The 12,646-nt window shown below is 37.5% G+C and overlaps 2 protein-coding genes across 2 annotated transcripts; both read right to left on the reverse strand.

Moving 5' to 3' along the window:
* Positions 1-3,322: 3,322 nt before the first annotated feature.
* Positions 3,323-6,025, reverse strand: LOC125187571 (Homeodomain-like superfamily protein). The gene is made up of 2 exons (XM_048084190.2): positions 5,051-6,025; positions 3,323-4,275 (listed from the first exon to the last, which is right to left on the reverse strand). The coding sequence occupies exons 1-2, from the start codon at positions 5,951-5,953 to the stop codon at positions 3,526-3,528; spliced, it is 1,653 nt and encodes a 550-aa protein (XP_047940147.1). The 5' UTR covers positions 5,954-6,025; the 3' UTR covers positions 3,323-3,525.
* Positions 6,026-10,123: 4,098 nt separating this feature from the next.
* On the reverse strand, positions 10,124-11,524 carry LOC125190904 (senescence-specific cysteine protease SAG39-like). Its single transcript, XM_048088325.2, has 2 exons — positions 11,052-11,524; positions 10,124-10,778 (listed from the first exon to the last, which is right to left on the reverse strand). The coding sequence occupies exons 1-2, from the start codon at positions 11,476-11,478 to the stop codon at positions 10,189-10,191; spliced, it is 1,017 nt and encodes a 338-aa protein (XP_047944282.1). The 5' UTR covers positions 11,479-11,524; the 3' UTR covers positions 10,124-10,188.
* Between the last annotated feature and the right edge of the window lie 1,122 nt (positions 11,525-12,646).

Below are 12,646 nucleotides of genomic sequence, written 5' to 3' on the forward strand. Positions count from 1 at the left end.
AATTGAATTTGTATATACTATCTAGTCAGTTCCTCAATTTAGTTATGTAAAAATATGTCCTTCGCTGATTATATACATATAAATTTATTGTTCAAAACTTCAAGTGCTTTTTGTAATTTGTAAATAGCTTCGTTGTAGTCTTGTTGAAATTTACAAGTATATATAAATTTATTGCTTAAAGACTTCAAGTCTTTTGTAAATTGAAATAGTTGTAACTTGTAGTCTCGTTTAAATTTTTATCAATAAAAATGCAATTTTAATCGTTATTGATTGAATTTTATTTACGCACATTTCATAGATAAATAAAGACTAGAATGCAAAAAAAAAAAAAAAATCGAACCGCCGAACCGACCCTGAACCGCCGCCGGAACCGGCGGATTTTTGAATTCGAACCTGAACCGCCTAAACCCCTGTCGGGCCGGTTCAGGTTCAATGATTTTCTGAAACCGTGAAACGCCGTTTCCGAACCGGAACCGCCGATTTTTGAATCATGTGCATACATAAAATAAAGTAAAAGATACTCCCTTCGTTCCATAGTAATAGAGTCATTTTGCCATTTTGGTATGTTCCATAGTAATAGAGTCATTTCCCTTTGTAGGGATCAGACCACCCGGAATTCGCTAATTACCGGGACCTCTTTTATTGATTGAGTCCGAGATGGCTAATCTCAGAAATACAAGCCAATACAAGTGTGATACTAAGATTACACTCTACACTAGTACAGGAAGATACAATTGAAGAACCCTAGACTAAGTTCAAGTATCACACAGAACTTGAGTCTTCATCTTCTTCAATTATCCTGCACACTTAATTAGAATCGTTAGTAACACAAGAATGATCCCGCAGGATCTAAAACACAGAGAAAACAAGTAAGACAAGGGTATAAGCACAGGAATATGGCTCAGGTCGCAACAGGCGACTACACCGGGCCAAGAACCTCCCCAAAGCTTCAACCAACTGTCACAAGGAAGTAATACTGAACAAGGACCCCAGAAACCCTAAGTTTCACCGGTTACCACCACAGTAGGTCTCCTCAACACGCGGACCACCACAAGGCTCTCCAAACACCTTCACACACCAAGATCTCTCACTACACCACCTCCAAGCGGTCACAGAAAGAAGACCGACACTAGGGTTTGAGAAGGAAACCGAAGCAGTTGCCTAACACTCAAACTAATCCACTGATCTCTAGGAAACTGAGAATCATCGGTGGAAACACAAGCTTGAAGGAAAACTCCGACTAGAGCCGCCAGAAAACTAGAGAGAAGGTAGAGCAAGTTCGAAGAGAGAGAAAGAGAGAGTCAGACGTTTCAACTGAATGAGGGAAGTGAGAAGGCTCCTTCTCACTTAACAAACACACTCCAGATCCAACGGCTGCCCTCAAGGATCCGCGTGGAGCTGCCTACGTGGCGGCCATCCAGGTAACCAGGTAAGTAGCGGGCCAACTAACACATTGGGCCTGCACCAGAGTCTTGGGCTCAAATATTAATTGGATTGGGCCAGCCCAAATAATTAATACATAAGTCCAACTCTTAGAAGGTCCACATATATCCAACACCCTTTTTAGTAAAAGTCAACACATTTTTCCTACTTTACTCTCTCTTACTTTTTTCTCTCTTCATCTTTCTACCTTTTTTAATTTTCCACTTTATTGTCTCTTTACTTAACTCACCTAACACAAATTTTTTTAATCTCCGTGCCGAAAAGAAACGCCTCTGTTACTAAAAAACGGAGGGAGTATTGTTTATCAGTCTTATTTGAAATGCCACATTTCTTTTCAAATGTTTTATAAACGTAAAAATAAAAATAAATAATTAAAGTAGAGAATAACATATCATGTATTCACTTTATGTACATTATTTTTCAAAACACGTGCAAATTTCCTTGTTATTAACTTATTAAGGAAATACTAATATACATTTAAAGTTATATATAATTAATATTACTTTGTCCGTCCCAAAAAAATATACTAGTTTTTTCATTTTGGATCGTCCCTCAAAATTAGTGTGTAAATAAGAAAAGTTTTGAACTACAAATAATGTAGACCCCACAATCCACTGCCACTACCTCTTCCCCTTCTCTCTTACTTTTTCTTATCTTTCTCTTACTTTAGCAATTGCACATTAAAATTCATGTCATGTACAACTTTGTCAATTTTTAGAGGACATAGAGAGTATTATTTTTACTATTGTTGTAATTACCATTAATATTTAGTAGAGAAAATTTTAATTTAATATTTAAAATATTGGAATATACATAACAATAATTTTAACAATAATTATTATTGATGTATTTATTTATTATTATTACTATTACTATTGTGTCGATAAATGACTTATTAAGAAATATTAATTTAACTTACAAAATTCTAGATCATACGTTATGTTATTGTATTATTATTAATTAATTAGAATCTAGATAATAAGTACTCCATTAATTTAAAATCCAAGCGATTTTCCTTGGCTTTTCCAAATACCTGATATATAATTTACGAATAATCATATTTTTAAAAATCATATTCTCATAAAGTATATTCCATTTTTTTTAACAATATTGATTAACAAATAAACTCTTATTATTATTGTTATACAATTAGAATGTCGCTGATATCATGTATGTCTGTATCATCAATATCATAGTCGAGAATGAAGGTTCAGTCGTCACCGTTTGGGACAATGAAGATGCAACTGGATCAAGCCACGGTGTGGCAAGCGAGCCCGTACAGATGGGTGTATCGCATGGTGAGTCTCAGAGGCTCCATGCATTTAATAGTAACCGTTAGGAACAAGCCCATCATCGACTTCAGAATGATATGATTGAAGAGTTTTGGGCACGTAGGACACGTAACCATTGATGCACATTTGTATTTTTTTTTATTGTAGATTTTTTTTAATTTTAATAAAATATGATTTATATATTTTTTTTCTCTGTGTTGTTTCTCCACTTCACTTCGTTTTTGTTATTTTATACTTCATAAAATACCAAAAATCAAAATAAATTAATATAGTGATAGTGGAATAGGCTGAGGATGGGCTGCAGATGGACTGTGAGGTATGCTGCTGACTGTGAGATAGGCTCTTCCTATTGTGAGTGCCCTATGCACCACAAACAAAAAGATGGTTTGTCAAGTTAAAGTTGTCTATTGGGTCGGTCATACATACGCCAATCCAGATCCATCAGAACTCAGGTCTAGGCAAATTATAGAGAATGAATGAGGAAGTACAACCACTTTCTTTGACATCTTCCATCTATTTCTGGGTGACAATGGAGTCATTTTTGTGTTCTGAACCAATGAAACTTCAAACACACGACATTTTCTCAATGATCTAAAAGTTGGAAACCTAATTTTCCAAAGATCAAATTTATAGTTAACTATTTACAAACACTAGATACTTCCTTTTTTCCTTCAAATCTCGTACATGAGAACAGAGACACCATTACAGTCTCACTGAAAAAATATACCAAGTTTGATTATGGAATGTAACAATCTAAACAATGTATTGTACATACAAACAAAACTAGTGATCATCGATTCCCATATTCATCTTCATCATAACCACGATCATCGTCATCATCATCACCACCGCCATCATCATCAGTTGTATTATGCAGATTGCGAAACTTACTGATAGCATCCTGTGCATCAGAAACTAAAGCATCTTTTGCAGCTTTGACAAAATGTTGATTTAAGCAATTTGCCTTTTCGTCAATTTGTCCCTTAATGTTTCTAGAGTTCCTCAATGCTTCAGCCTTCCTTTTGGCATCCCTGCAATGCAGCTGATCTATGTATTTCTCATGCAAAGCCTTGTTCTTAATCTGCTTCAGCACCGGGGGACTAACAAAACCTGCTTTCTGAAAGCCATTCAATCTCGAGCGATGCTTTTTTGGTGATGATGAAGACACCGGCCTGCACGCTGTGAGGAAGCTAGATGCTTTGCTCGGTTCTGGTGAGGCGAAGGTTGTATCCGCTTGAAGATTGGACGGTGATGGATCCGCTGTTGGCTCAAGAACCGAAAACAGATCCGCACAGTAATCTTGATCTTCCTTCTGTTGATTTTGCAATATCTTTCTTACTGTCTTCTGTGCTAGAAGTGTCCTCCTTTTGGATCCTAGCCTTTTAGTTTTCCTCTCCACGGGACTAAGTAACTTACTTGCAGAAAACGAGAGGGGTGATGGTTCCTTTAGTTTTGCCCTTGAACGTGTTCGTGGTTGGGGTGGAGTTTGGTGGTCGGAGTGAATTCTGTCAAAACATTCCTCCGCTGATTTGCCAGGAACCTGCAGCAGAATTCATGATGTCAAAATGGTCTGATCATCTTTTTATGAAATCATTATGACATTGAAAGAAGTGGCTCGCTTATGGCACGACGGAGGGAGTAATTGTAAAAAACTACAACCAAAGCTTTTATTTCTCCTGACAAAGAATAATAGTAAGTAAATGCTCCTGACCTTCCTCACTTCAAAAGAGGCTCTGGCTTAGCAGAAGATGTAACTATTTTCCTTTTTAGACCATATATAACAGGAAGTCAGGAAAACATATCTAGGCAGACATTATTTCCGGATATGTAAACAAGATATCATCTTTGTTCTGCATACAGATAGGATACAATGCCTACATTCAAGCACATGCTCATCATCGAAATGAACTTTTCGTCAACATTTTGCATCTCCAAACACGGAACAGATCAGTATTAGGTCGAAACTTCCTATCTCCTGGTCCTAAACTGTACAAGTCCGAAGGTTGTACTAATATTTCATCCATTTGTATTTCTCCCGATTCAACTCCATGACTCTAAATATGCAGTGTTTTTCCCAACAGCAACAACAACAATCTCATGACAAAGCTATGCACTCTCTGAATTAAAGATATGACAAATTGAAGCCAAGAATCCTTAACACAGCCTAATATATAAACAGAAATGCAAAATGCACTAAAATGACAAATAGAAGCCAAGAATCCTTACCACAGCCTAATATCTATTCTCACAAACAAGTAAACAGAAATACAAAACTCACTAAAACGGGAAACGATAGAACATGAAATAAACATTACCATCCTTGCAACTTTCTTCCAAAACAGAGGTGTGGGCTTAGCTGTGAAATAAGCTCTTTGCAGAGAAACTTCCTGTTCCTTAGTCCATCCTTGAGCATTTTCGCACCCTCCCTCAACCCCATCTCTCTTCCTCTTCTCACCAACCTGTGCCTTCCTCACAAAATTTTGTTCTCCATTCATCTTCACAACCCCACAATCTTCGACATCTTTCCTACTCCTATCTCGTTTAGCTAAGTCTTCGTCCTCTTCGGGGTCTGCTTCATCCGGCACAACTGCTTTTCGCCTGGTTGCCGTCTTCACATCTGTTTTACAAGACCTACGAGTTACCCTCTTCTCCGTTTTCACAGCCTTTTCTTCTCTATGAACAACTCTGTCTTTATTCTTCCGCTCTTTCGACACAATAGAAACACTATCGACACAATCCTCTTCCGAATCGAAGTCACCAACGTATACAGCTTTATTCCTCCGAACCGAACTCCTTGTTACCATCCTCACCACAACCTCTTCCTCACGCAGATACACAACTTCTTTGCTTTTACCCGCAATGCTTCCCTCATCCCGATTTCCAGACCTTCTAGATCCACCGCCTGATTTCGCCGCACCTTTCACAGACTGATTCCCCAAATCCGGGCGACTAAAATTGGTCCTGCGCTGCAGTCTTTCAGACTTTCTAATTGCGTTTCTCGAATTCTTCGAATCTAATTCGGACTCTCTCCCCCTTCTGTTCTTGATTTTGGAAACAGGTGTGGAAAATGAATCGGGACGACAGTGTCTCGTTTCAGCAAGATTTGGGGTTTTTGGGCTTTGAACTCCGGTAGGATTTCTAGGATGGAGTCTGGTGGATCTTCGAAGAGAATTGGTGGGGATTTCCTGTTCGATTATCGTGGATTTTCTCTCGGGCATTTCTTCAAACAGAAGTCTGCAGCTTCACCTCAGAAATTTGAAAAAATAAAAAAAGGAGACAATGCCATTATTCAACGTTTATAAGAAGCCCTAATATCACTATTTTTTATTCGCAGAAAACAAGAATGTATTCAAAATTATAGCCGTTGGCAAGGTAATAAGTACTTAATTGATTAGTATTATTTCATGTTCCATTTTGACGGCCACAAATTCTAAACAAAAATATGAGTGGACAAAAAAAAAAGTTATGGAAAAGTTAGTCAATTCTAAGAGACTTACTACTCTCTCAGTCAATATAATCATATTTAGTTTTGGCATAAGTTTTAAAAAATATAAAAAAAAAAAAATTTCTCAGAGGGAGTATTTCTTTTTGGATCTCTCAGCTCTAATTGTAACATTTCTTAAAATGAAAACATTATTATCTGTACTTAATTTTCTTAACTTACTATATTCTTTCTCCATTCAACTCACAAAACAATACTACCAATTGAATATGAAATGCTTCACCTGAATTGGAACAGATGAAATATGAGTAAAATGGATATTAATACGGGAGATCCCAAAATAGAAAACTGGAACAAGGGACAAATGAAGTACCAATTTGTTTCAAGTTACTTATTAAAATTTAATTTATTTTAAAATAAATTCTAAATTTTATACAATTTCTACGGTAAAAAAAAACTTTTCCATTTTGGACCATCCACCAAAATTAGTGTATATCTTGTTTTTAGTAAGTTTTTCTCTCTTTTTGAATAAAATGTGATTTCTCGTTAATTTTTAATAGAAACACTGATGTGATATGGTATCTTTATTCCCATATATTTGAATGGTTAATATGATTTAATGCTTGCAAAAGTGTGTTTTTCTTGTGTAGGAAGTGCAATGGAGTCAAAAGTTGGAACGATGTCATAAAGTGAAGTTGGAACGATGTCAGGAGTCAAAATGAAGTTGGAAGCAGTTTTTATACTTGACTCGAGCAGAGTTGGAATGTGGCGAGAAGTGACTCGACTAGAGTCATCCTAAGAGATCAAAAACTGTCAAGACAGAAGCTTTGATTCGACAGAGTCAACTTGTGGCGAGAAGTGACTCGACCAAAGTCATCCTAAGAGACAAAAAAAATGCCAAGATAGAGAGTTTGACTCGACCGAGTCGAGTTGTGTCTATACTTGACTCTGACTCGAGTCAACCTAAGTGCAACTGCAAATTGACAGTTTGTCACGATATTTAAGTGGCGTTTTTTGGAGTTTTGGGGGAATGTAGACACGGAAAAAGAGGGGAAAAGGAGATAAAGAGGAGGAAGAAGAGAAGGAAGAAATTTCGGCCAACATTCCGACGATCCAGCCCCAAATCTCTGTACTCAACGAGAGCATGCTTGCTATGATTTTAAATGAGATTTTTACCATGTGTTTAGGTCAAACTCTCAATGTTGCTCCAAGTTTTAATTTTTAGGCTTGTTTAAATAATTCTACATCAATGAATCCACGTTTCATGTCACCAACAATGTTTTTAATGGTCATACATTATGTTTTTGGCCATTAATATAGTGTTGTCAGTTCCTCTTCTATTGTCTCTTTAACATTGTCTGGGTGTGACTAATTGTTGGCGTGCTATCTGATTTGACTTGTTCAGGGGGTAATTTGATTGTGGATTAAGTAGGAGATTATAGTAGGTGAATCTTAATCGCGCTTTCGTAGGAATTTGTATTCATTGGAGATTGGTTCATAGATTATATGTTTAGCTAATTATGAACTACACATTGTATATACAAGTTTAGTGTATGTGATTAGGTTGATGATTTAACCACGATGCATGTTCTTTTAATGTTGGTGTAGAATAATTCGAGTCTAATGCGCAACATAGAGTGACATGACTTTCCTTTTATATATGAAATCCTTTAGATGTAAATTGTTTGTTTTAATTTGTCATCATCTTTGAAAACCAAAAAAATCAATCCTTTATGTTACTTCCCCCATCCTACTTATGATGACATGTTTTCCTTTTTAGTTTGTCTCAAATAAGATGACATATTTCCATTTTTGGAAACTTTTTCTCTCCAATTGATACACCCAACCACTTTTTCTCACTCATATTAATATATTCATTTTTCTTTCTTTCTCTATTTTAATACATACACTCACCTTTTTTCTCTCCAATTAAATACATTAACCAAGCTCCTAAAATCCTGTGCCGGACAAGAAATGTCTCATTTTAGCCGGGACGGAGGGAGTACATGTTTGTGAGCTAGAAAGTTTTAAACAAACAATCACCTCCTTGTGGATCGATAGTTGAAATACATCTTACGACACTGTAATCTTGCAGTGTTATAGTATTATTTGAGTTTATTAATTAAACTTAACATATTATGTGAATTGAATTGGATACTTGAAAATACACATCAAACGCAAATTTAGATCCAAATATATTGTCTATGACTAAAAGCTAACACACTTAATATGCAGGAGTAAAACTTTTTTTAGACAAAATGTAAGAAATTATATTTGGACTCTAGACTATGTAAATAACTAAAATTATGGAATCAAAATGAGACTAAAAATGACGGAAAGAGTAATATATTATTCATGGGCCACCTCCTCAAAAATTTCAAGATCACAGTACTACAAAGTAGAGATGCCCACGGTTCGTAAACCGTCGGTTCCGGTTTCGCGAAATGTGGAACCGGAACCGAACCGTGAGGCTTTTTTACGGTTCCAGTTCGAAAACCGGCGGTTCCGGTTCTGGTTCCGAACCACCAGTTTTCGTACGGTTCCTCACGGTTCCAGTTCGGTTTGGCGGTTCCGGCGGTTTTTTTTTTTTTGCTATATAATTTGGAATTTTGGATTTATACAATAAATTGGAACAAGGTAATAGATAATTTAAATTGAAATAAGACAAATAAGGTGAAAATCATATCAATTTTATTGAATTTGAGTTGTAACTTATAACGGACAACAATACATTACAATAATACAATTGTCAATACATTACAATAATACAACAACGTGATATAATTTACAAGTGTCGTCGGAACATAAATAAAAAAAAACCATGAAATGGGGGGAAAAAGGAAAAAATTGAAAAAATCTGAAATTGAATTCAAAATTCGAATTAAAAAAATAAAAAAAATTTGAAAAACGGTCAAAAGCTGCAACGTGTCAGCCTTGTGTTCCGCACCAAAACCGGAAACCGCCGGTTTGGCGGTTAACCGCCGGTTATCACGGTTAACCGCCGGTTTTGGTCAAAAACCGCCTGAAAAAGCCGACCCATGCCTGCCAAAAGCTGACCGCCTCGAAAACCTCACCGGAACCGTGAAACCGCCGGTTAACCGACGGTTCGGAACCGTCCGAAACCGCCGGTTCGGTGACGGTTTCGGTTCATTAAATTTGGAACCGGAACCGGCCCGCGGTTCAAATTATGACGGTTCCGGTTCAAGATTTTTGTCACGGTTCCAGTTCCGAACCGGAACCGGCGTTCCGGTTTCGCGGTTAACCGCCGGAACCGAAAACCTTGGGCATCTCTACTAGTACAATGGATGGATGCAGATCTAAACACACTCATATAATTTAATACTCCCCCTCCCCTAAAATTATAAACTTAGTACTCCCTCCGTCCCGCTTTAGGAGTTCCGGTTGAATCAGTCACATGTTTTAAGAAAAAAAGTGTTTGAGTGTGTAATAAATAAATATAGTAGTGGATGTTGGGACCCACTTTTAATTGAGTGTCCAATAAATAAATGTTATAGTGGATGTTGGGACCCACTTTTAACACTTTTTTATTTGTTTTAGTGGATGTTGGGACCCACTTTTATAGGTATTTTTTTATTAATTTATCTCAATCGGGATTCCTAAAGCGGGACGCCCAAAATTGATTAACCAGGACTCCTAAAGCGGGTCAGAGGGAGTACTATTTTAGAAAATTTTATATTAAATCCCGTTTCGTTTGAAAAGTTTCTATTGGGGATGGAAGGAGTAGAAAATATGTCCTCGAAGGATGGTTATATAACATTGAATAGTGCAATTCTTTTGCTTTTGGGGTGTGAAACGTGGAAGCCTTTTTCACATGAGAATATTATCGAATTCCTGCGAGAATAACTGCATAAATTCCATGTGATTAAGTCTTAAATAGTTCTTTACAAGCAATTCTTTGAACATAGGAATTATACATAAACACATTTATACACATGTGATTTTGTCAACAAGCAGTGGAATTGAAACTAATAGACAAGTTCATTACAAGTTTTAAGCAGTTGGATAAGAAGCTTCCATGGCAATGCCACAGAGACCCTCAGCAGCACCAACATCCCTCTGCATTCTTATGTATCCGTTCTCTCCCCAACTCGTTCCCCACGAATTCTTGACGAGCCAATACTTGGTTCCATCACTGGCCGCGCCATACCCAACCGCGGTCACGCCATGGTCTAGTTCCGTTCCACACTCTCCAGTGAACACTCCACTCGAGTAGAACTGGAAATCCGAGCCACTGGCATCAATGGCAACTGACACGGGCTGATTCACCACGGCTTTGAGCAGTGCAGATTCGCTGTTGGCCGGGACATCCTCGTACCCTGTGATCTTGGCTGCATCGGACGACTCCTTCTTCGTGTTGCACGTGCCATCCACTCCCTTGTAAGGGTAGTTGGCTTCGGTCGTGAGCCCTTTGTTGCTTATAATGAACTCAAACGCGTCGTCCATCAAGCCACCGTTGCAGCCCTGATCTTGGCTCGTGTCGCAGTCCACTAACTCTTGCTCGGATAAAGAAACGAGATTCCCGGTCGTGATCTGATTGATTCCCTCCGTGGCTGCAACCGCCGAGAATGCCCAGCAACACCCTGCATTTCAATTTTAATATAAACATGTGATCTACTATTTCATCCCGCTCTAAGTGTAACATTTGTGATTCTGGCACCAGATTTTATATAGTTTTGTTTTGTCAGTTGAGCATAGAGAATATACAGTATAGATAACGTTGTTTCTATTTTAATAAATGTGTCAATTAGGTTGAAAACTGTAAAACGAAAAATGTGTCATTTAGAATTGGACTAGTGGGTGTGGGGAGGAAGTAAATGATAGATAGATAGATAGATAGATGGATAGATACGTACCACATTGGCCTTGATCCTTAACAGCAGTAACGGCTCCCTTCTTCCTCCAGTCGATGCTGGCTGGAGCAGCCGTCACGTTTGAATACCTAAACGATGAAGACTTAGGGCGAGAAGCCATCTTGTAGCCATTTCTAGATGCCCGAAATTCATCGTTCGTTAAATCAGCAAATCTGTTGACAGCAAGCTTGTAAGTGCGAGCAGCTGCTTCGTTAAAGGACTCGACATACTCCACATTCTCCTTGAAGATATTGAATCTCTTGGCCTTCTCTGCTTCATCTGCGTATACGCGGCCGTTCTCTGCCATCCATTTCTCATGCCTCTCAACCATGGGCGCATCGGGGGCTGTTCGTGCTGTGGCTTGTGAAGCACACAGCCCTAGCAGTGACATTGCAACAAGAAGCAACTTCCAACTAGTTGTGGACACCATTGTTGTTGTTTGTTTTGTGTAATGAAATATTTTAGCTATGCTTTCAAAAGGTTGATGTTTCAAGTTGGAAGGAACAAGATATTTATAGGTATAGCAAGTATTAAAGCTGAAAGAGAATTCAGCAAATCAGTTTTATAAGAACACATTGTCATTACTCATTTTCGTCGACGCACCTCTGTCTAATTTTGGATTACTGATATCCTTCTTATAAATAGCTGCTCAAAAACACAAAGGCCCTGTGATTTTTATTTTGTCTCATGCGTTTAAAATTGGTTAATCCAACATTGTATTCTTAAGCAATTTGTAAAGAAAAAAAAAATAATACTACTCCCGCCGTCCCATTGAAGATGACTCACTTTCCTTTTTGGTTTGTCCCAACTAAGATGACCCATTACTTAAAATGGAAACACTTTTTTCTCTACTTTATTCCCTCTCTCTTACTTTACTCTCTCCTCTTAACACACAAAAATTAACTGCATAAAATCCCGTGCCGCCTAAGGAAGGGGTCATCTTCCTTGGGACGGAGGGAGTACCAAATTGGTAAATTCTAAAAAATCTCATAACTTTAAAATATTCAATTATACTCCCTTCGTACGACACTAGGAGTCTCATTTGAGTTCGGCACGGATTTTAAGAATACCTTCTCCGTCCACAAATAGAAGTCCCATTTTTTCAATTTAGTCTGTCCGCAAATAGGAGTCTCGGTTCATATTACCATAAATGGTAAAAAAGCCTAACATTACATGTCATTAACTCATTCTACTCATATATCATTTAAAACTAATACTCTCTCCGTTCGTGAAATGTTGTCCAATTTTGACATTTTAGTCCGTCCGTGAAAAGTTGTCCATTTTGTTTTGACTATTTTTCGTAAATAGACCGCACTTTATACTAACTCTTCACACTCGCGTTAAGATTATAAAACTAATATAAATGTAGGACTCTCATTCAACTTTTTGAACTTACTTTTCTTCACATTTCTTAAAACTCGTGACGAGTCAAACTTGGACAATATTTCATGGACAAAGGGAGTATATACAAGTGGAACTCATATTCCTAACTTTCTTCCACCCACATTTCTTAAAATTCATGCCGAAAGGAAATGAGACTCCTATTCACGGAGGGAGTATAAAGGAAAGTGGGTGAGAGAAGATAGTGAAATGTGAGA

Source organism: Salvia hispanica, chromosome 5, assembly GCF_029641045.1.
Source record: "Salvia hispanica isolate PSC_SH4W2 chromosome 5, Shi_PSC_v1, whole genome shotgun sequence".
Classification (NCBI taxonomy): domain Eukaryota; kingdom Viridiplantae; phylum Streptophyta; class Magnoliopsida; order Lamiales; family Lamiaceae; genus Salvia; species Salvia hispanica.